This window comes from Impatiens glandulifera, chromosome 1, assembly GCF_907164915.1.
Source record: "Impatiens glandulifera chromosome 1, dImpGla2.1, whole genome shotgun sequence".
Classification (NCBI taxonomy): Eukaryota; Viridiplantae; Streptophyta; class Magnoliopsida; order Ericales; family Balsaminaceae; genus Impatiens; species Impatiens glandulifera.
Window position 1 is genome coordinate 82,616,059 of NC_061862.1, and position 26,160 is coordinate 82,642,218.

General features: G+C 34.7%; 1 protein-coding gene across 1 annotated transcript; it reads right to left on the bottom strand.

Moving 5' to 3' along the window:
• Positions 1–351: 351 nt before the first annotated feature.
• LOC124919110 (beta-galactosidase 10-like) lies at positions 352–24,926 on the bottom strand. Its single transcript, XM_047459269.1, has 19 exons — positions 24,694–24,926; positions 24,132–24,227; positions 23,906–24,018; positions 23,616–23,682; positions 23,392–23,484; positions 21,647–21,790; positions 20,559–20,647; positions 16,883–16,988; positions 16,658–16,745; positions 16,445–16,563; positions 15,990–16,154; positions 10,501–10,700; positions 10,082–10,191; positions 4,742–4,851; positions 2,716–2,820; positions 2,460–2,570; positions 2,103–2,314; positions 1,395–1,728; positions 352–653 (listed from the first exon to the last, which is right to left on the bottom strand). Exons 1-19 carry the CDS (start codon positions 24,877–24,879, stop codon positions 543–545), a joined length of 2,559 nt encoding a protein of 852 aa, XP_047315225.1. The 5' UTR covers positions 24,880–24,926; the 3' UTR covers positions 352–542.
• Positions 24,927–26,160: the final 1,234 nt, after the last annotated feature.

The window sequence follows — 26,160 nt, forward strand, 5'->3', positions numbered from 1 at the left end:
ATGTAGGCTTTAGATTCTTCTTGATGTATATTCATCATGTGATAGGACCATTTAACAATAATCAATCCTCTACCCAAGCCAGTAAACAAAGAGTAGAAACCTTAAACAACCTAAATTTGCCCATAAATGGTCTGCCATATCGGGAGTGATTGAGAACCACTTTTTGAAAACATTTGTGCAATGAGGGTTCAATATACGTGCAAAACTTTACCTTAAAAATTTCAATATGGTGGGACACAGATTCTAAAGCCATAACTCATCCAAAGGTAAAATAGTTTCCTTTGGCTTGGTTTGGTCACAAAGGAAAATATGTTCAAACCTAGAAAGGCAACACACAATCATATAACTATCACTTGAAAAAGATAAATAAGAAAAGTACTTTGATTGAAGAAAAACGGGTAAGATCACAAGAAGTTTTGCTTAAGATAACCATAAATTCCATAAAGTTGGTTAGCATTTCTACACACCAACTTATAATTTACCACCATATATCAGTTTTAACGTCTTTTAAAATTTACACTCTTCAAGTATTGATGTCACCTTCAGCTGCAAATGGCTTCAACAGCAAGTTTCTTAACCGTGCCTGAGCACAAATGTGTGTTGAAGTTATCTTCACTCAGCTCTATGCTGCATTCATTCTTATTCAAGCAAGCCTGCACGAAGCATTTGGTGGACTAGGATAAGTACCCAAATTTTACAAAGTTTATTATCAATGCATCTCGATCAAAACAGGACTCAAAACTTATAAAAGGTTCAAAATCAAGTATCATTTTTACAAAATATAATGTAGCTATATTCTCTAATTTTCTTGGAAAGTGTATGATCATACCTTTGAACTTTCTAAATTGTAAAAAAAACTTGAGAAAACATATAAACAAAATACCTTGAACTTACCCGGCTTGTAAGCATTGTATCTGTACAGTTCTGAGGGGGAGGGTGGATAGAGGCTTATCTTTACAGTTCTATTGGTTAGGAATGATAATTATCTCAAATAAAATGTAAAGGACATTTCGCACGGAATCACATTATTATTATTCCAAACTTCGCAATTTGAAAACAGAAAACTGCATCCTTTCATGATTATAAGACAAATTGGAAAGCCCAATGTGCTGGAGATATTGATTTATTTGAAGATATTTGGTTACTATGAAGATTTCAATTTCTTTAACTTACCATCTAGGTAAGTGGTATTACAATATTTTATGGTTATTATGTTTACCTACATGAAGGAAACTTTATTAGAAAATTGTATGGTTCTTATGTTTGCCTACATAAAGGCAATATGACTCATCATAGTGATGTTTCCCATCAATAATACTTTCATTTCATGTTTTAGCAACCATATCCTATCTTTTTTTATCAGTATCATGCAGATAAGTTGCAGCGAGCCATACCTTTTTAACAGTTGAAAATGAATTAGGATCATGACAATCACCCAATGTGTAAGATCCACATGACCCAGTGGGATTTCCATAGCTGGCAAAACGAACTTTTGAAATTTTAGTATTTGTAGGGCATGTCAAATGGACAGCTGGACCTCTTTTGTTATAATGAATTTCATTATGCGAACGATCAAGGGCGAAGGAGGGGTGATCTTCTGAAACCATTGCACATGCGCCAGAAATTTTTCTCCTAGAGAAGTTGATCATTGTTGGGTCTCCTCCTTTCTCCTCAAATATAATTAGAATGTTTCCAGATGGCTTGAACCAAGACCGAGGAACATGGTACCTGATGAACCATCCAAAAAAAGTTAGAAAATCTGAGCTGTATAAAGTACAGTATAAATTAGAACAACTCGGGAATTTAGTCTCCTAAGTGTTCCCGTAGTAAAGTTAACTAGCCATAAGTAATTTTCCAATTTCTTCAACGAACTAAGTGATAATTACAGTTCTTCTATCAAACTAACTCACAGGTAGAAACCCTATTCTGTTTAGGGGACAAAGGTAGTTATAAAAAATAATATGTAGTTAAGTAAAAGTTACATTACCCTTCTACAATTCCTAGTACTTAAACCCAGCTGAAGGTTAACCATATTTATGCCGTAGCTGCATGTTTAAGTAGCTGCATATTTATTCTAAATTACTAGTTATTTTTTTGTTTACCATCTCTGTGTTGGTTCTCCACACCCTTTCATACACTTATCAGGAAGGAATTTGCCTCTGTAATCACACTGTTGTACACAGACTTCATTTTTTGAGCTTCTTATGGGCCAATATCGTCCAATTTGTTCACCATTCAACCAAGCCAATCCCTTCCCCATGTGGATCATATCTAAACCAATTGGATCTTCTCCTGGAGGAGCATCTACAACAGCCTACAATGTTTTGAATAGATACATAAAAGCCTGTATCTTGTTTGAAAAACAATTTTTTATTCTTTTTAGGCCAGATGTGAAGTTGCCTACTAAGAAAACAAAAGCTATCTCAACTTACACCAAATAATCTTTCTCATGTATATACCTTGTACCAAGTGAGAGGCTGTCCTTTTGGAGGGTCTGAAGTTGACACCCACTTTAAACTGTTTGAACCATCAAGATTGTAGATACCAAGATGTTCTCCTTCCAGTCCAATCTGAAATGAAAGACAAAGAGTTTAATATGGACAAAATTAGAGAATAATTGAACGAAAAAGTTAACTCTCAGATTTATCTGAGAAACAGTTGTCTCTAAATAGTTTGGAAATTATTTAATCATGCATACAAAACAAAAATGAATACCTTATATGACCAATTATATGCAGACAAGTCTTTTGTGCGGTTACCAAAACTAATCTGAACACTTGTTAACCCTGCTCCCACCCATTCATACAAAGGTCCTGCATTCTGAAACCAAATGAAAAGAAGGCATACAAAATAAGAAAATAACAATATAATATCATGAGAAATATAATTTAAATTTCTCAAGAAAATGAAGGTTTGATGATACAATTCATATGAGTATGATGATTAGAGAGAAGTGAACTAGTACTCTCAATAATTGTTCATTCAATTCACCAAAAAAATGTCTTATGAGCATTATTTTCTTTTGCCAATTTTTAAATTTGCTAAAATGAATCACAATGCCCATGGGGAGAATGCTACCTCATTAAGAACACATTCAACTTAAGGCGTTCTAAGTGGGAATTGAACCTGTGACCTTTTAGGAACCACTATTGACACTTGAGCTACCTTAATGGGTTATCTAATTCCATAATTATAAATGGAAGGTAATATAGATATATACTATGATAAATGTACATGGTAAATTACCACAATAATATTATACAGCATCTGTTGCTTTCTCTCAACTCACTCAAATATCAATTTTTCCATGGTATGAAAGCAAGTTTCTCTAAAATCAACTCAATCAAATATCAATTTTTCCATGGGTATGAGAGCGAGTTTCTCTAAATCTGAAAGTTAAACGCTTTCAATTTTCTACACTTTCAACACAGTCCAAGTTAGTCGCACCCTTGCTGAATCGTCTGAAGCTTCAATCCTCGTATCGAGATTCAAGCTCTTGTCAATCATATCGCATTCCCAGATCCAAGGAACTTCAAGTGCCGACATTGCTCATCTATTCGTCGTTCGTTGCGTCATCTTTTCAACTTGTGTTCATTTTAGTGAGCAGCTGCAAAACTCAAGGCCCTCTAGCATCAAAGTCTTGTTATCAAAACAAGTCACCAGGCCATAATTTTACAAATGAGCCATTATTGTTTCCAACCTAATGTGACTTCAGCCCATCAGGTATTCTCGGACTATTTATCCAAAAATGGAGACTATCCAGAAATGGAATGTGAATTCGGGCGCATCAGATCACATGACTGGAGACTTATCATTACTCCACAATTATATTGTTCGTCGATAGTGCCTCGATTCGAGTTGCTAATGACTCAACCGTAAAAATCATCCGTGTTGGATTGGCATTTATCATACCAAACATTTATCTTTGAAGGATTTTTTAATGGAAGAGATTAGAGCCTGACCAAATCAAATTCGGCACTTGATGAAAACTTACCTATTACTTTAAGGGAAGGGATCAGAGCTAAGGTATTTTTCTATCACAACAAAAGTATATTTTAGACTTACTAAAGGAATCAGGGATGCTTGGATGCAAACCGATAGATATTCCCATGGACCCAATAAATAAAATAAGCTCAGAAGAATATTACGCACACACAACAAAGGAAGCTACCAATGTCTGGTAAGTCGATTACTATATCTGGGTGTAGTAAGTCATTTATGAATCACCCCTTCTAAAGACGGAACATACTTGCATACATGTCTACACAAATACAGATTGGGCAGGGGAAATTAATGATAGGCACTCCACCTCATAATATTACACATGTAATTGGAAACCTTTTCTCTTAACCATAATTTTAATCCCTTGAAGAGGTTAGCACAGGAAAGAGGCATAAAAAACTTATCTTTGTGCTTTATAATTTTAAGAGACTAATACTTCAAAATTAATAGAAAAGGAGTATTTTCTCTTCAGTTCGTAACATCAACCCCATTATACCAGATTTATAGAAAGACGATTGAATCTATGGTCATAACTATCTTAACTCTTAATCTAACATTATAAACCAGCCACCAGTCACTATAATGACTTATGCAATGTTTTCAATTAAATATATAAAACAATAATGAGGTTAGGGGAAAAAACAAAGCGCACAAGATTCATATCCTCGTTCATAAAAGAAATCCAGAACGTTGAAAAGCTACAAACGGCTATTTAAGTAGAGATATATGAGCAACTTACTTGCAAACCTACAGTCATGCTTAAGAGAGCAATTTCGTTTTTTCCATGTTTGAGAGAAATTGGAGCCTGAAGTTTAAAAGCTGACATGGATCCACTTCCAGATGCACTGGCTGGAAAATAAAAAATAACAGAACTGATTAGGATATAGACACCAAATAAGCAACCGCTACTCCTTCAATAGGTAGTTTGAGGTGGGATCATGTTACAGTGATACAACTACTCAATGAAAGAGGATGAGTAAATCAAAAAATAAAATTAGCCCAATACAGCACAGAATAAAAATTTATATATTGGGGACACAAGTTGACCCAAAATGGTAAAAAAAACATATTTGGACATTAATTTTTTATTTTGAATTAATATTTGATCATTAATATATATCTTGCATAACTGAACAAGATTTTTTTTACCATGTTGATAGTTGACTGGCTATCTTGCATTGATACGAGTACGGGTATCATATCATAGATACCATACATTTAGGATTATTAAAAAGTATATAAATATATTATTATATATATAATATTTATATAAATTTAGTATTAATATAAATAGAGATAGAAACTCAGATTTATCATTCATAATTAAGTTGGGTTGGGTGGTGAGTTGGCGATAAGTGTGTGAAGAAGATGAAGCAGTAGGACAACAGGAACCTTGAGAAGATGAAGCTGTAAGAAAAAGAAGATGAAGTAATTTAGTTTTCACTTTTTAGTAATTTTATCTTTTGACCCCTAATTTATTTTTATTTTTATAGAAACTGACTCTCTATTTCATTATGCATGATGAGTATAAATTTATATTCTTCAATGATAGGACTTTTCTAGGAGAGAATTACAAAATTCTGAGAATTCTGAGGGGTTCCTATAATATCATTACTTAGCATTATTTTCTAAGCAGTCACAATGAGAGAGGCATAATGTGGTCCTCCCAACCAACTCCCACTTCCAGCACGGTTCCCGACCCAAACCCACCTACCAATTCGCCTCCTAACCCACTACCAAACGACCTTATCTTAACTCCTTCACGCAACCCTAAACCGGTCATCCACCCTATTTCACAACTCAACCCGTGTCAAAACCTATGTTCGCCCAGTCTCATATTCACATTTCACCCCATGTCTCTCCTCCAACAACCTTATCAAACCAGACCTACACCCAACATTGAAACTCTCAGACGATCTCCTTAGTTGACTCCCAAGTTAGAGATAGTTTCTCTTATTTGGAGGTTCTCAAGAACTTTTCACTTGAGACATTGGTGTCACCGTATTAGATTTTTTGAGAAAATTATTGAATCGGAAGAAACGATAACGCCAAACTAGTTATCATATGCACTGAGAAGGGTTCGCATCGCCCTTGAAGTATTCATTTGAGTCTTACAGTTGCGAGATTATTGGCGAAGTGGTCCAAAAGGCTTCAATCTCGCTTTTATAAAATGAGAGATTCATAGACAAAAAAATTGGTCAGTGTGAGTCGGCTCAAATAAACGGCCATTTTTGCGGAATTAAGCGTGATGGAGATAATACATTTCAGATCATCATTCCTCTCGACGTAGAGGGATCATTCTACAACACAATTACACAGAACACAGAAGAAATATAACATTATGTTTTTTGCCACAATGATAATGTTTCAGATAAGTCTTGTGGCTTTCTGCGAAGCCAGGGACGGGTTAGCCCCATAGCAGATAATTTTCAATCCTGGGCAGGGTAGGTTCTTTCGATTGAGCGCTCTATTGTGGTTAAGGATCTTTGCGGCTCATTCCATTTATTCTCGTTTGCTAACAACAAAGACAGAGTTAAGGTGACTGACAGGATCAGGCATTCCTACGAACATAAAGTCATAGATCAAATTCACGGGTTATTGTCCGACCCCCAAAAAATTGAAATCTTCTTGTAATCGTATTATCGATCCATTTATAGAACTCAAAATCAATCACGAGAATCGATAACTATTACAGTGGGTTAGAAATCGATAAAACAACGTTAGCTAAAATCATCCTGCAATGAGACAAAATAAAGGTCCATAGCAAAATTGATTTCGGCTCGGATTAAGATAGGGGATGAATCTTCTGGTGTGGCCAGAATCATCTCCGAAAAATCTTCAGGTTGATTTTAGTGAACGTTGCCTTATCGATTTCTAGCAGACCACCGCAAAAGTTACCGATTCTCGTGATTACTTTTGAGTTTCATAAATGAACCGGTAAACCAATACAGACAGTTTTCAACTTTTCTAGAGTCGCGTGGATTTGCTCAAATTTTGAGATTTGACTTTATGTCCGTAAAAATGTAAGATTCTGCCAGTCTTTGTCTTTATTTTTAGCAAATGAGAATAAATGAAATGAGCCACAGAGATCCCTATCCGAGACAAAACACTCAATCGTAACAACCTCCATGGCCTAAGATTGGAGATCATCTGCCGTGGGGTTAACCCGTCCCAAGGTTTACAGAAAGCCATAAGTCTTTGACTCGAGGGAGATGTTAGCAAACTGATACGTCTCTGAAACATTATCATTGCGGCTAAAAACATATTGTTTTATTCCTCTTGTAATTGTGGTGTAGAATGAGCCTTCTACGTCGAGAGGAATGATGATCCGAATTGTATTATCTCCATCACGCTTATTCCGCAAAATGACCGTGTTTATTCGAGCCGACCCACATTGACGTGTCTTTTTTGTCTATGAAACTTCACATTTTGTAGAACCGGAATTGATGCTTTTTGGATCACTTCGTCAATAATCTCGCAACCGTAAGACTCAAATGATTACTTCGAAAGCGACATGAACCCTTCTCGTAAATATGATAGTTATCTTGGCAATGTCGCTTTTTTCCAAATTAATAATTTTGTCACCAAATCTAATAGGGTGACGCCAATGTCCAAGTGGGGAGTCCTTGAGAACCACCGAATAAGAGAAACTATCTCTAATTTGGGAGCTAACTAAGGGATATTGTAAGAGGATTTCAATGTTGGGTATAGATCTGGTTTGATAAAGCTTCCGGAAGAAGGGATGGAGGAGAAGTTTGGGGTGAAACGTGAATTTGGTAGTGGGTTGTAGGCTGGGTATGAGACTAGGAGAATAGGTTTTGACACGGGTTGGGTAAGTGTTTGGGATTGGGCGGTCGGCAACGGCGGCTAGGTTACGGTCGCTCTCATCGTCTGTGCCGAACCTAGGAAGGGAGGGCAGGGACTCTCCCTCTCTCATCGTGATTCTCCCTCTTTTTTCTTGCTAAGCTATTAACATCATGTCATCTCAGGTATTTCTGTTAATAGATAAACTCATGTAATACCAGTCATCAGTATAAATAAGAGAATGTATGGGCAAATAAGACATATTCGAGTAAACAGTTCCGGTGTGTTTAGGGCAAATAAGACATATTCGAGTAAACAGTTCCGGTGTGTTTAGCCAATTCATACACTTCACAATGAAAGATATTATAATTTTTTTATGAAACAAATCAGGAAATTATTTGACTAAATATAAAAAATTAAGATGACATGGTTAAAATGATACAGCTAGAGTTTGACAAAATACTAGAATTGAGCTTAAAGGGTTGATGAAAGCATCTGGTATGTGGCTTTCATGACTGAGGATGTATAATCGAGACACTAGCTTAGCACTTTCAATCTTCCTCCTCGCATCTGTCTCCAAAGACACACAACATATTATTGAACTTAGCAACACATTACATTCCGTACATAGTTTTCGAACGGACGGAAGATTGCATGCTAATTATTCAACCAATAGAACTTTTTCGAGGTTAATTTCTTTAGAAATCCTAGTTGATCCTTCTCCTAACACAATCATTGTTGTTCCATTAGAAATTAACACACCTTGAACCTTTGAGATGTGATGGGTGTGTACAATATTAGGGTTACCCGCTATTTGGTCTGAAGTTCCTGAGTCAATAAGTAATCAGCTACTGTTATGGTCTTGGACAGAAAACAAGGCAACAAACATATTACCTTGTTGTGCTATTAGTCCAACCTTAGGTTAATTTGGGAGTAGGCCTAAGGAACTGTTAATCGGCCTTTGGACGGTGGTTAATTGCACTTTGTTGGTGGTTAATTGCACTTTGTTGAAATCTCATCGGTCTTTATCTTTCATAATCATGTTTGCCCTTCCCTTAGGTTTTCCCTTAGGTTTCTAATCAGTTGGCTTCCCATGGACTTTACAACATTTCTCTTGGTCCTGCCCTCTTGTAGTGATCACAACAATTATTTCCTTGTGGTGCTCTTTGAGTCTCAAACTTTGAATATTGGATTATTTTGGCAGACCATTGACTAGATCGAGTATTAGTCTATTCCTGAATAGCCTTATATTTACTTTCCTCATTTTTTACTTTAAGCACCAGTTCTCGAAGACTAGGAAGAAGCTAGGTAGTCATCAGCCTTCTTTCTTGTACATCGCCGCATCATATGCATGCTTCCATACAAAGATTTTGATCATGTCTAGTTGCAGAAATGGAAGAACTCTTTGACAGCACCCGACAACACATTTCTTGAGCAGTACCATATAGTAAAAAAACTTCTTCTATCTAAGTGCTAAACATAAAACATGACATAACGGTGTGGTTGTTGTTTATTTTCCATGCCTTGTAGGTAGGGTCATCTTTAGTATGGATATTTATCTCCACCAGCATGTATTCAACCATTCCCTTTTCAGACAAGAACATCGGCATCAACCGTGAACATTTTAGGTAGTTTTTTCCATTAAATTTGTAGATGGTGATAGGAATAAATCCATAGTGGATCGAGAAGAGAAGAGGAGACACTTCAGAAGCTAAAATTTGAGAACCCTCCCCAGTCTGGCCATGTTCTACGTAGGCCAATAATTAAGGTTATGTGGATTCTCTCAATTTTAGCTTTGATACATGCGAAAATTATTAATAAAAAATGTGTTAACATTATTGTGAGGGTAATACCATTTATATAGAGTAATTATATAATACAATATCCTGGAAATCATGGAATTTGTTGGGCAGGGATTCTATTGTAGAATCAAAGTGTTTTAGGGAGTGATTATATCGCCTAAAACGCCAAAGTTCATGGGTTCGATTCTCACTTAGAAGGCCTCAAGTTGAAGTGGAGGTCACGACTAAATAAAGTAGTGATTATATCATGAAATCAAAGTAATAAAGTAGTAGCAGTTATTAATTAGATAATTATCCTTTTGCATTCAAATATACTAGTAATTCCCTTAATTCAACTATCTTCCATGATTTGCCGCGACACATTTTCAATAAAATTTTGAGATTTTCCGCGACACATTTTCAATAAAATTTTGAGTATTAATGTGATTGCAGGAAATAAAGGGTAGTGAAGCAGTTCAAGAAAAGAAAAAAACCTTCAAGCTTCCCATTCACAAAAGCATGCAGGGCATGACCCTTTGATTCAACTTTAAGAACAGGTTGACCTCCTTTCTTCAAAATATCTTCACTCTCGTCAACATAAAAGCTGCCAGACAAAACACACTCTCTCGTCAACATAAAAGCTGCCAGATAAAATACACTCTTGTCAACATAAAAGCAGCCAGACAAAATAGGCCTGAAGTCGAATGCAGTTATACTGCCAGTCATTCATTATCAAGATAAGTCAAGTTGGAAAAATAAGTGTCAGCGACATGGTTATGTCTCCAGTGCAATATATTATTCAAAGCAAGCCAACATTCAACAAAATGCCACATCTTCAAACATTTAATATAGCTGATTGCAGAAGAAATGATTTCTACATAAAATGAATAAATAATTTCTTAAGTTAACAAACCTTGACGTGTACCAGAGGTAGTCAGTGGTATCTTTTGTGGTATTGATATGGTCAACAAAGCCAACTCTAGTGAAATCACTTTTCCCCCATATCCCAGATTTCTCCACAAACACCTCCCATCCATGAAGCTTACTTGATGATACAAGGGAAGGCTGCAAACTCTCTGGTACCATCCGAACCACAGAAGCTTGAGAGCCCACCTGTCGACAAAGATCTAAGTTAAGTAGCAGAGATCTGAGATCTTATATGCAGTATATCCTAGGAATTATATGTACTATGTATTTAAAGAGCATAACCCACTGTAACAAAATTATATCTCATATTTTCCCCTCATTTTTCACAAAAGCATGTATAGTCAAGTGAAATGTAATAAAATTATCTTTCATTTATTCCTTCAATGGATATATACTTGGAAAGAGATGTGGAAATAAAAAATTCCATCAAAAATCTCATTGTTTGTTGGGAAACTATCATTGGAGGAGTCTTGACATCTAACAAATTGAAAAAGAAATGATTTCATCTCATCTCGTTAGCAGATGCAACATTTGTTTGAAGAGCGAAGAATTCATTGATAGTATTCTTCTTCATAGTGACCTTGCCAAGAGCATGTGGGCTCTTCTGCAGAACCTCCTTTAATTTCAATGGGATACACTAACAAAAGTTGTCGACTTCTTGATTAAATGAATTGATGTAGTTTTAGCAACAAAATCGCGGATGACTGAAAACCAATTCCCCGATGGATAATCTGGAAAGAAAGAAATAGAAGAGTTTTCGAAGGAAAAAATTATGGATACGAGCGTCTTAAAGGATTCATGTCAAGCGTTTGCCTCAATCCGAAAAAGAGGGGCTTGTACGGGATGAGAATTTTTCAATCTTATTGGCATTTAAAATTCTTACGTTGTTTTCTTATTTATTGTTTTTTTCTTCCCTTTTGTAACGTTTAAAAGCATCTAGATAAAAGTTGACCTCTTTTAAAAAATAAAAAAAGATATATCATGTAATAAATAAAGTCAAATGAAATTCCCTTATATTAAAATAGTGTTAAAAAACTTTTGCTTAAACTCTACTACATTAGGGTATCCTAACAAGACCTCGTTTATGAAAGTGTGAACATAGCATGTGAAAGTCACATCTTCTATAATAGAAATACTTTAGAAGTACAAGACATCACTTGACTGATCATGAATTTGGGAAAAAAAGGCAACAAGATCAATAAAACTCACTCAAAGTGGAAAACTTGCAACATAATGCTCATATCTTAGCATTTAGACCACTAAAAAGTTATTTAGGTTCTCTTTCTAATTTCTTCATCTCCCTCCCTCATCTATTCCTTGTTGGTTTGATCCTTCATGGACTTTTAGAGGTGTAGAAAAAAATAAAGTGAAGAGAGAAATTTTATTGCTTGTGTTTTTGTTGTGTTTATTACATAAGAAATCCAATGCTTAAATAGTGAAAAAAAACATTTGCAGAAATGAAATGATTTAAACGATAAAATCATATAATTGATTTGATAGAAAATATTCAATCAATTAGTCTAATTGATTGATTTGCTAATGACTTTCCATTCTCGGTCAATTAGCAAATCAATAGTCTAATTGATTGATTTGCTACCGACTTTCCATATTTGAGGATAATTCTATACTCCGCCTCAAGTTGGGTAATTGATGTTGAGATTGCCCAACTTGCCACATACTTCCTCAAATCGACTTGGAAGAGCTTTGATGAGAATGTTAGTCACTTAATAGGAAAGACTTTTGGCAGCTATGAGAGTGGAGAGGATGCTGTCGATGAGATGGAAATGTTGATGACATTATTTCAGTTTGACTGATTCAAATTAATGATTCACTTAGTTAGAGGAGTGGCTCTTGGCTCTTGGCTCTTGGCTCTTGGCTCTTGGCTCTTGGCTCTTGGCTCTTGGCTCTTGGCTCTTGGCTCTTGGCTCATGGCTCAGCTCTTGAAGTGAAAAGTTATAATTTTTGAACAAATGAAATGTTGGAAGAAATCTGTCGAGACACGAAGACGAAGCTCGATACAGATTCGACGGAACTATAAAAAAACGCACTGGGATTTTTGTTATATAATTTTAGAGAAATATGAGATTATAGAATCATTTGAGTTCTCCTCCAATGGCTATTTCCACCATTGGAGGAGGCAGTGAAAGTTGTGAATAGGTTCCTCCTGCTCTGATACCATATAGAAGAAATAAAGAAAAGAGAGAAATTTTATTGGTTGTGTTTTTGTTGTTGTTTTTTTACATAAGACATCTAGTGCTTAAATAGTAAAATTACATTTGCAAAAAAAGAAATAATTAAATAGTAAAATCATGTAATTGATAATCAACGGCCAATTAACAAATCAATTAGTCTAATTGATTGATTTACAAATCAATTAGTCTAATTGATTGATTTACAAATCAATTAGTCTAATTGATTAATTTGCTGCTAACTTTCTTAAGATTCCATTCTTGGAATTATTTTCTTTTAAGATAATTCTACACTCCCCCTCAAGTTGGGTAGTAGATATTGAGACTTCCCAACTTGCCACATACTTCCTCGAGTCAGCTTGGTGAGTATGTCAGCCACCTGATTGCGGGATGTAACATAGAGGGGTGTAATAGAACCTTGGCAGAAATTGAAGAGGGTGTTGCCGATGAAATTGTTGATGAAAAACCTGCTCTAATACCATGTAGAAGAAATAAAGAAAAGAGAGAAATTCTATTGATTGTTTATTGGTTGTGTTTTTATTGTTTTTTTACATAAAACATCTAGTGCTTAAATAGTAAAATTACATTTGCAGAAAAAGAAATAATTAAATAGTAAAATTATGTAATTGATAATCAACGGCCAATTAGCAAATCAATTAGTTTAATTGATTGATTTACAAATCAATTAGTCTAATTGATTAATTTACAAATCAATTAGCCTAATTGATTTGTAAATTAGACTAAACCCTAATTGATTGATTTGCTGCTGACTTTCTCAACAATCCATTTTTTGAATTATTTTCCTTCTAAGATAATTCTACAAGAGGCAATTCACGGCTTCACGCACATTCGCTTAATGTTTTATACCGAAAGTTGTTTTTGAAAAAGGTCAACTTTTCATTGAAAGTAAAACGCAAGATGCGTTTAGTGAATTACAGATGGGAGGGAAAAGAGATACAAAAACAAAAGAACAGAATGAGAAGAAAAAGACTAAATGCCAATAAGTTCAAAAAATTCTCAACCCGTACAAAATCTCCTTTAACGAAAGTTGTGGTGGAGCATTGACACGGGATTTCATATAAACTTTTCCTCTCAATCTTCAATTGGTCTAACGCACATTCTCTAAATGGTGTATACTGGAAAGTTGTGGTGAAGCTTTGACACGGATTTTACATAAGATTTTCCTCTCAATCTTCAATTGGGAAGAGTTTGACTTTGAATCATTCGTGTCTCTACAACATCATCGACCTCACCGATATGACAAACAGTAGTCACATCAATGTGTCTCTACAACATCATCGACCTCACCGATATGACAAACAGTAGTCACATCAATGTGTCTCTACAACATCATCGACCTCACCGATATGACAAACAACAGTCACATCAATGGGAGAGTGATGAATGAATGTGTGATCAGTGAATGTGACCGATGATCGGTGAATGTGACCTTCGCATCATTATTGTGCTGGCTGGGAATGGGCTCGATCTCAACCGCAAGATCATATGTTAGAGAATAAAACATTTTTTGCCGAAAACATGTGAGTAAGTTACAGAATTTACAACAAATTCCCGAGGAGCATTTCACTTTGAATGTCTTGATTATCTAAAGCAGTTCTCCTTCGGATAACAATTTCAGCATCTCCTTCCCTCGCAGCAGTGTTACTCCAACAAAACATCCTCATTGTGTGTGACAAAAGAATCGTTTCATGTTGAAACCGCTGTTGTACACCAATTGACATCGGTCGGGTACTGTATTCCCAAGCTTGATGACAAACAAATGTCCCCTGTGGTTGAAAATTGGCTCTAAAAAGAGCCACGAGGGAATTCTCAGATCTTGCCCTAATCTGGACAAGGGTTGATGGTTTCCAAAACAACAACAGGTACCACTATCGTATCTTCTCCTGATCGAGAGCTCTTACCACTTCCATTATGTGCTAACGATGCCTCGAAGAAACACAATCTTAGGAGGCTGGTGAATGGCTGAAAGGGGGTAGATTGTTGACGACAATGACTCTAGCGGTGACAAGGGTTTCTGCATACATTTCTTCTATTTTCTACACAATAATATATATATACGCTTACTTGTTTTTTAGTACAAGTAGCTACGGGGTTTGCTATGACTTTTTATTATCGTCCGACCGTTACTGAAGCTTTTGCTTCTGTTCAATACATAATGACTGAAGCTAACTTTGGTTGGTTAATCCGATCAGTTCATCGATGGTCGGCAAGTATGATGGTTCTAATGATGATTCTACATGTATTTCGTGTGTATCTCACTGGTGGTTTTAAAAAACCTCGTGAATTGACTTGGGTTACAGGTGTGGTTTTAGCTGTATTGACCGCATCTTTTGGTGTAACTGGCTATTCCTTACCTTGGGATCAAATTGGCTATTGGGCAGTCAAAATTGTAACAGGTGTGCCTGAAGCTATCCCGGTAATAGGATCGTCATATATATATATATATATTTTGCAAATTGTAAAAGTGGACACTTTACTCATAGGTAAATCATGTGTCATTTATAAGGTGTAATAAAGGAATTTTAAGTTTTCCAACATGTGAAATAGATGAACCTCTCTAGGAAATAAAGCCAGAAAAAAGTTGAACAGTTATTTCTTATTGGCCCCTCCGATGACTTTTAGTATTGGAAGGTGCCTCATTTATCTTTTCATTACTCAAATTTGAGTTGATGTTGTGTTTTGTTCGGTATCATTTTAGTCGGATCGGATTTTTGTCTCAAATTTTTGTAATCCGATTAATACTCTCAGTAATTAGTGGGTCGTTTGTTGCGCATACCCTCCAATTGTGTTGGTGATCTTTTCTCAAGTTCGTGTCCGTCCCCTTCCGATGATTTGTATGAATTTTTCATAATTTTGAAAATATATGTAGATGGTCCATTATAATTTGGTATGACCTTTTTTGACGTTTCTTATCAACCCTCAGCTAAAAATAATAATTTTTAACTGCCTCTCAGGATTTTTTGTACAGATTTTTCCGACATCATTTCATTAGTTCGTTCGGCTTTCTTTACTTCAATACTTATCGCTTAGGAATTCAAATGAGTTCGTCTTTGGAGTGACCCTTCTTAACAATTTGCATGATCGTTGAATCTTTTCCATTGAATTTTCTTTTTGTAAATTGTTCATACAATTTGGCATCTAGATCATCAATTGTTTATTTTGATTTGTATTATTTACTAATTAATTTTGTATATGTAACTCCCAATTGAATTTAGTAAGAACTAATTCCTTATAAAAAATAAAAATAAAAAATACATGAAAGTACCTTGGCGGTGTTGAAGATTACATGCTTGCAATCTGGCAGGATGCTAACTGACCATGCAGGTAGGTAATATGAAACATTCTGGAACTCTACTGTCTTATCATTTTTGTCATCCATATTGGCAATAAAGGCAGCACAATTACCAAGAGTGTCTGCATACACATCAGCCTATAACAAATATAATGGCAACGGGAAATTTTAAAAAAATTTATAAGTAAAGAGATTGGTATGAAGGTGAAACAAAACAAATGCTAAACAAAGAAAATGGAAAGGATGAGGACATTAAGTGTTATATTCTTTTACTAATGACATCTAGTTTTCCCAACAGTAGAAAATCTATATTTTCAAATATATCCAACATTTGAAAAATAGCATGTGATTCACATTGACAATTAAAGTAGCATATATATGTTATTTTAACTTTCCCTAAAGGCCATCTAAAAGCAAACAACAATTACCTCTTGAAGAGGACCAAGTGAAACTAGTGTTGGTTCAGCATTTAGTAATGTTCTCTCGCATAACTTAATAGACTTGTGGAGTTCCTTAAGGTGTGACCATTTTGGAAGCCTAGCCAAGCCTGGAAGTTAAAGATCAATCTAACTTTAGAGCATTAAATTCCTCCAAAATGGAGTTAAAAAACATTCTTGTAACTAGAAGTACATATTGCATACCATACTCATCAATAGGTGCATCATAATCATAACTAGTGGTGATAAATGGGCCACCTGAAGTACGACCAAAGTTCGTCCCACCATGATACTACATCAAAGGAAAAACATAAGAGATTTGTCAAGGTTAACCTTTCTGAAATTTGATAGAATAACTCTATGAAAAAGAATGACGAAACCAATCAATAAAACTTATTAAATAAAGTTGTAAGGGAAAATTGTCAATACCATGTAATAGTTCTGAAGGCTTCCACCTTTCTGAAAAAATCGAGCAACAGAAAAAGCAACGTCTTCAGGTGGTCTGTGTGGATCTCTAGACCCAAAAGTTTTGAACCTGAAAAGGTTGCAGAGAGCATGTAGGTGAAAACAAATACAATCGGAAAACAATTGTGGAACGAAAAAAAGAATCTAAAGACACAAACACAAGATTTATAGTGATTCGGCCAAATGCTTACATCCACATTCAAAGTACAATAGACTTTTAACTTTAGTTCTTAGGAATTTTTTTAAACGTGAGGGGGCATTCAAATTTTACAAAAGGGGGAGGGGGAAAGCAAATAGAGAAAAGTTAGATGCAAATAGGATCAAAAGAATTCTAATCCAGTGAAAGCCCCTCTTTTTCTGAATTGATGTAAACACATGAAGCTGAATATTTGAGGTTGATGGGAGTTCGATTTTAGAATTAATGGTATAAAATAAGTACGAACTATTTAACTGAATTCTTAAGAGAAATATTAAACTTATATCATTTATTGAATTGATCATGTTTAAAATCATGTATGTATTTATAAGAGTAATAGAACTCTTAATTGAAAAGCTAAATAATAGAAAATTAATTGAAAAGATAGCTACTAATAGGAGATAATAAAATAAATTTAAACTTAATAATCAATATGTCAATTTTTTATTTTTTTTGGATATTGATGACATGGCAACCAATTGCAAAGAATCAGATGTTAATACTTTATCATCCACTTCAAGTGGAAAGGTGAGTTACTGCGTAAAAGGACAAATCGATGAGAGGCAAAACTTTTGGTAAATATATCAGTCACTTGATCTTCAGTAGGAATGAGTAGTTGTTTACAATCACTTTTTTCTTAAACAAAGTGAAAGTTGATTTCAATATGTTATGATAAGGATGAAATACCGGGTTAGCTGATAAGAATACAGCACTAATTTTATCCCACCATAAAACTGGGAAAGAAGAAAGTGAAACTGAAAGTTCACTAATTAGAGACGGAATCCAACAAAAATCAAAATTTATATATGTAAAAGCACGATATTCAGATTAGTACTAGAACGAACAACTTCTTGTTATTTCTTAGAGTTCCAAGAAATGAGATTGTCTTCTAAAAAAATACATAATCCAGCTGTCGAAAACGGTCATATGGACATCATGCCCAGTCAGCGTCAAATATGCCGCGAGAGTGAATTGAGAAATTGGACGGAGAAAAATCTCATAACGAGGGGTATGACAAAGATATCAAAAAATATGTTTAACTGCTCCCTAGTGAAAGAATGTGAGAGTTTGCATGAATTGACAAGTTCGGTTGACAACAAAAGCTTACTCAGGACGAGTGAGTGTGAGATATTGTAGAGCCACCACTATACTCCGATAGAGAATCGGATCATGAAATGATCGTCATTATTATTTGAAAGAGAGGAGCCAGCAGAGAGGGTGTGTAATGACTTTGCTTGAACAAGTGAGAATATCGTCCACATACTTGGAATGACAAAGAAACATGTCATCATTGGTGCGAGTGTTTTTCATGCTAAGGAAGTAATTTATTCAATTGAAGTTGATTTACGTCAGAAATGATTTAGAGTTGTCGGTGAGAATAATATCGTCCACATATACTTCAAAGTATGCGGATATTTGAGACGCATGGCACGTGAAGAGAGCCATATCAAATTTCGATTCTGTGAAACTAAGTAAATAGCAAAGCAGTCCGAAGAGTAGCGTATCAAATTCGAGGAGACTGGTTAAGACCATAATTATTTTGTGAAGTTTGCATACGGGATTAGGAAAGCAAGGATGGACAAAACCAAATGGTTGTGCCATTAAGACTTTCTTTTTCAGAGACCTAAAATGAAATGCATTATTAATATCAAGTTGATGAATAAATCTGCCAAAGAAAGAATGACACAACCAGTCGTAGGTTTTTCCATAGGAATGAATGTTTTTCATAGTCAATAACTTGTTGTCAATGAAACTCTATGGCCACAAAACATGCTTCAATGTTAATCAATAGACCCATAAGATTTATGTTTGAGTTTGAAACTCATTTACATCCAATGAGATTATTTGATGGTTTACGAGGAATAAGAGACGATGTTTTGTTCTGAATAAGAGTATTATACTCATTTGTCATGACAAGACGTCATTGCGGATCCTTATTAGTATTGATAAAACATGTAAGTGTGGTAGCGGAAGAAATAGCAGTGAAAGTTGATGGGGACATGAATTTATTTTGATGTGTGTGATCATCTGATGAGTAGAACATATAGGTGCAAGAGCTGATGTGATAATTGGTTGTTTTTAAGGAATGGAAGTAGTCGTAATATCTGGTAGAGTAGAAGATGATGATATATTGTTTGTTGTGTTGTGGAGGTCAGAGATAGGGATGGTGGAAATGATGAAGTGATAGGGATTGAGGAGTAAAGTATGGCTGTTGGAAAATATGTCTCTTTGAAAACTTGACCCTCGATCCATAAGTGCATGTTCCTTGGTTATGCTCTTATGGATTCCATAAGGGGTATAGATATTACATTCTTTGAATGACAACCATACTACTATGAATCAAAATGATTATCATCATCTAGGTCCAGAACATCACATCAGTCTCCTACCATTCTCAATATTGAGACTTCCGAACCACACCACTATTGAGATTTCTTAGCCTCCTTCCATTCTCAATATTGAGACTTCCGAACCACCCGAAATTCCCTTCATTACTCCAAAACTACCACTCACGATTGAGACTTAAAAGATTTTCCTCATTCATCCTGAACTGGTATTAGAAAAAGAGTTCCATGTATACACAGTAACACAAGACAAAGGAAAGATTAATCATGTGCTCTCAAGAAACCAACCCTGATTTGAGTCTAACAGAAATTCAATCAGTTGAAAACAGGATATCCTTAGTCTTTAAAGAGAGAGAAAGATATTGAACTACTTCTGTATTCAGTTGAAAACAGAATATCCCTAGTCTTTAAAGAGAGAGAGAAATACATAAACTACTTTTGTATTCAAAGTGAGCGGCATGTGGTCCTTGTAGATAGGAACTTACATATATGTGTTTGTATTCATGTCATGTAAATATTTTGTATCTTGTGCTGATAAATCACCGCAAAAATCTGGGAATCAAGTTGATTACCGTTTCAAAAGCTCTTATCATCTTACATAGTCCAAATTGAAACTCTTTTGGATGATACACTTGATATTCCAATTGCTAGAAGAAAAGGAGTTAGATTTTGCATGATGCATCATATATCTAACTATGTCTCCAATAAAGGAGTGTTGGATAACTATCAAGCATGTATTGATGATGTCTTAGATAAAGTGCAAATACCGAATAGTATTGATGAGGCTCTCAATCACCCTAAATGGAGAATAGATGTGAATGAGGTAATGCAATCTCTTCTAAGGAACCAAACATGGTCCATCTTTTGACTTCTCATCTCCCCACTTATATCTCATATTTTTTCTCACGTCAGTCTTCGGCCAAGTTTCTATCTAACCCTAGGCTCAAAATATTGACAGGCAACACATTACTCAAATTATGACATACTAAACACTATATTATAATTTAGATTCATTAAATCACAAAATGAGAATCACAGCAGAAAAAAGAATAAAGTGTAAATTAAGCATTTGTTGACCAAGGAAATATTTTGGATATACCATCCAGGCCAATTCTCCGTCCAAAATTTTGGCTTGTTTGGGGAATTTGGTGTAAATGTGTCGCAGTAAAATGAATTGCATGTATTGATCTGCAAAAAGTAATCAAGATCATCTCTTAGCAAACAGTTATTAGAAAAATTCAAACTATCATGCCAGAAGGTGCATTAAGTACACTAACAAATGAACACCAGCTTTTGAACCAACCAGTGATAAAGATAATTAAATAAAATACTATATATTCTTGAAGTTTGAATAACTAAATCAAACTACATCTCCAATTTACTTCCTCTTTGAAAATGTTACCCATTTCTGCAATATTCTTACAATTCCTCTTAAGCATTTTTATGCATGCACTATAACCCTTCCATTTATATAGATTCCTCAAATTAAATAAGATGCGGCAAACTGAAGTTTTTTATTGTAATGGTGTTGGATAAAATTTAATACCCAAGATTCAAAGAGTTTAGATGGCCTGGCCAAATAAATAAGATCCACATAATTATGAGGATTTTACTTGAGCAAAAATCTAAGAGTGGTATGATATAGTATGTTAGTCTAGAGATGGAAGCAGACAAGAGTGTATTAGTGTACTTTTGGTTTGTACTACTTTTTTCTTTGAAAAGGGTCAACTTTTCATTAATAAAATTGAAAGAATGAGAGGGCAACAAAGGGGGGTGAAACAAAATGAAGAACAAAGCAAACAAAACACAAGTTAAATTCCTGTTGGTTTGTACTACTATTTACACAAAGGAAATAAAGAAACTTACATCCTTGACTTATGCATATAATCAATTAGTCTAGAATATCTTCAATCAGCAAATAAATCAAGGATGATTGGAATAATGGTTTCATTCCTTATATATCTTCAATTGACCTTTCTGTATTTCTATACATACTGACACAGTCATAGAAGAAATAGGGATGAAATGGAGAGGAATGAAAAAAAACAGAACATTGAAATCAAAGCTATTTACTCAAAAGATTTTAGATGGTCAACTTCTAGTCATAGTTTTTGCAAATTGAAGCTTATTCACCAAACTTGCATATATGCAGTTTCATCAATTACTAGATAGAGATAGATCTCTCACCACAGGATCAGGAGCATCATCCTGCTGACACATAATCCAAGGTATGCCTATGTTTTGAGAAAGAGCCATCTGAGCAGCCCACAAAGCATACTGCTTCCCCCCTTCTCCATATCCACTCTCATAGAATCCATATTCATTCTCAACCTGTAATTAAGTAGAGAAACATTACATACTACCTCATTACATTGCTGTTAGAATATGAGAGTATATGTTTTATGTGTTAGTACATTTTAGTTGTCTTTTTCTGTAATGGATTAGATAGTCAGCTACAATTTAATATAATTTGACTTGTGAAGAAAACATCTTCTCTAAAACACACTTCAACAGGCACTAGAGCACCTCAATACTATCTCTGCTCATAGTGCTACAGTAATTGTTCTATCCAATAAAAATATGACCTTGATTTGATACAAGGAACCCATTACTTGGAACTGAATATATTTCTTTTCTACTCAATCCAGAAACAAACTCTTCCTTCTTTGGGATAGAAAGATGGTCTGATATTTGACGATCCTTCATAATATGAACTTGTTGGAAAAGCTTACTACATTAAAGTGACTACACTTAGGATATTACATGGGTGGTAAGCTTAGTTAGTCAATTAATGCAAGCTCATAGACTCATACACTTGAAGGTTCTTCATCATCGCATACTCCATTATATAAAGGGCTCCCACAGTAAAGAATTGTTATGCAAGAAGAATGGTCATTTAAGAATAGAGCTTTCTATGCTTTTAGTATGTTAACAACAAGCTTGGCAGAAGGTTGTGTGCGTGTACTTATGTGGAAGACAATTTAGTCACTTGGAGGACTAAAAACCAAAGCACACCAACTAGTTCAAAGGCGATAGCTTAGTATCGTGACATGGCTTGTATACCGCTTAAACTTGGATGAAGAAGCCATTTATAATTTTCTTCTAATTAACCAATTATCATGTGTGAAAATCAGGTTGCCATTCATTTATCATGGATTCCAATATATCATGAGAAAACTTTTTTCCCCAAAAAAATGAAAATTAGTCTGTCGTGAGAAGACAAAGCACACATAAATTGATTGCCATGTGGTGTGTGGTGCACTGGATAAGAATTTATTAACTCTCTATACCCTTCATGCTTCATGCAAGATGTGTTGATCTTTTTACTAAACATCTATCTCATGCATCATTTTCATCTTTATGTTACAAGATTCACGTGACAGATTTATATGCTCTAGCTTAAGCGCGTAAAATTTTCTTAGGATTTGCATTTGTCATATGATCCTATATGGACACGTGTATTTTCACAGCTATTGGATATTGATGCAAATTACATTACTGTTTGGAATAATTGTGTGATATGTTTCTACATATTTGGCTATTCCTAAAAAGGGAAGAAATATGATTTCATATATAGTTTAACAATTAAAAGAGAAATTAAGTTCTATCTAAAATTTTAAATGTTTACTCATGGGTAACTGACATAATGACAGCTCAGAACCTGCAAACACAGTCATTAGCTTGATTATGACTTTTAGACAGTCAAAAACAACTCATAGAAGAGTTAGCATTCCTACAAAATAAGATGCAATTTCAAATGAAAAAGTCCACTTTTCTTCATTTTGTACAGCTAGTGTATGTACTCTAACTGAAGTGATTAGATTGCATCAAGAAACAACAATTTATAATTTCACAAAGAACTGAAATTTTTATATTTGCAAAATGCGGGAGGAATTTATGCAAATCTTATTACACAATGTTTTGACACTCACCTGGGCAAGGATGATAGGACCTCCTTGTGAAGCAAAGAGCTTCTCTTGCTTCATAAGATTCACTACAACGGTCATGAATCTCTGCATGTGATACTGTTAAGCATACATAGAGAAGAAAGAATTAGTACAATCCAATTAGAAAACCCAATCAAATGGAAGAATAAGAAAGAAACTGAGTTCAGGTTCATCATAATTACATATTTTTTTAACTATCATTCCCTTACCTTGAATGGCTCATTATTAGTCCGAAAGACAGTGCCTGGAACATAGTGCAGCCAAACGGGCACCCCTCTGCATTATACAATCAGTTATCCGATTTCTCTTGTTAAAGAACTAGAAAGTTCAACCATCTATAAAATTTTAGTCATATTAAAGTTGCAAGTTTTCATGGCACAAAGAGAAAGGCCAGGATGTAAGAAGTCTCTTATTAGCAAAGAAAATCAGTACTGAAATGATTCAAGATTTTGTAGCAAAGTTTGAGCTTCTTGTTAATGGCTATCAACATACAACATACCCAAAATTCCATTCAGCAGCTACAAATGGGCCTATGCGAAGCATCATATACATGCCTGCATCCTTAACAATCTTTACAAACTTGACCAAATCATACCTTCCGTCAAAATAATACTGTAAAGAAAAAGACACAATTGTAACAATCAAATCATTTCTTAGAGGATGATAACCAAAAAGGCAGGGAAATTCCAAAATCTTAAGGGATATTTGATTATAACTACACTTACATTGTCCGGTGAAGGTTCATGTCCATTCCAAAACACATAGCTTTCAATCACGTCCACACCTCCTTCTTTTGCTGTTTTCACTAGCCCAGGCCACATCTATACATTTACCATTCCATAATTACTTTATGCCAAAGAATAATTGTGCTATGTTATAAATACATAATATCAAGAAACTCCATCTGAAAGATCATAGATCAGACATATGCAGGAGTTAAACTGTGGTTCTGGAAATAATTTTAAAAATAAAACAAAAAAATCAACCACTCTTATTACCAAACGGTGAGTTGATGTCACAAAAACATACCACTCAATTTAGCTACAATTTAACAGATGAAAAATCAAATTCAAGGTAATTCCAGAGGAACTAGAAGTGCATGAAAGAAATCTGGGAAAATTAACGAAGATGAAGAAACTATTGATAGAATCAAATAAGTGAAGTGAGCAGTCATAGATGAAGTTCAGTTCGCATATCATATGAAAACTTCTCTGAGAGCGAATCTGTTCACATTTTCCAACACATGTTGAAAACCCAACGAAAATGCACAAGTATTATACTACTTACCCCGGGCACACTACGAGGGTAGTGAATGGAAGCGGAGATGAGAAGCTTGCGTTGGCCATCAATAATGAGAGAGCGGCGATCATACGTTACGTTGGTTGCAGAAGACAGTGTTAGGAAGAGAAAGAAAGAGTAGAGAAAAATGATAATGCTGAGTAGGGAAGAAAGTGGCTTCCCCATTGTCGCCATAGCTGGTGAAAGGTGCGAAGCTTTGCGAGCTCTCTTAAAGAAGTAGCTAAGCTAGTTCATACATTTATGTTTGTTAGAATAAAAACGAATTACAGTGATGAAAATAGAAAATGGGTCAGCAACCAGTCGGTCGAGAAAGTGACTCTTGTGTTTAGAAAAGACAAGCTGGTCCCAATTGCCCCGCCCAAACCGAAGAACGAGGGGCTGTTTGTTTTTACGGTATATTTCTGAATATTTTTGTAAATTATATATATAGGGTGTCGTCTATTTAGACTGAGGTCGGGTTGGAAGACAGGTTAGCGGGTTGAGTGATACTAACCAGAACATGACATGTTTAATAATTTGGGTCAAAATTTCTAACATGAGCCTATCATGTTTATTTGTAATTGACTCGAACTCAACATGTTTAACCCGATTGACTGGACTCAATTAGAATTCAGTCTGATTAATCCCGATGTAATTAAGAACAAGGGCAAAGACAAGAGAGACGAGTCCGAGTAAATCAACGTATATCGTCTTGTTTTAGTTGATTGATTGCTAGTTTTATTTTTTATTCACTTTTGTACTTTGATTTCATGTCCGTGTGTGTTTCTTAAGCCAATTGTGGATTTCTCATGGCCATCGTGTGTTGATTTTGAACAAATTGTTGTAAGCTCAAATTCAGATTTTGTACTCATTTTACCATTTTCTGGTCTTTTAATTAATGACGTAAGTCATTTCTAAAAAAAAATCAATTTTTTTTTTAATTTTAAATTAAAATGACATAACACAAATATGCAATGAAGTTAAAATCACAAATTCGCTTACAAAAAAAACTCTATAAAAAAATATAAGTAAGCGATTAAGAAGGTGAAAACAGAGGCATTCTATAAAAAAAAAACAAATTGTAAAGGAGTTGGCGAATCTACTTTGAGTCGTATAAGGTTGACTGACGGCCTAATTCCAATCTGAATCCAAAAATAACTTAATTCGTGTCTGGAAAGAAATTGTTATATATATTATATTTATGAAATATATGAAATATATGTTTTTTCTTCTTTAATACTTGAACCTGATATTACATATTGAGCATCGTTTGCCACATTACAAAAATTAAATAGTATATACATACATTATTTGAACTAATGTTTATAGTATATGTATAATAGTATATATATATATATGTGAACTATGAGAATTATCAATCTAATCCAATAGTTAGATAGTTAGAGGGAGTATAATAAAATAAAAATTTATGAAATACGATTTAAGATAGCAATAGGACCGGTTGGAAAGGAGAGT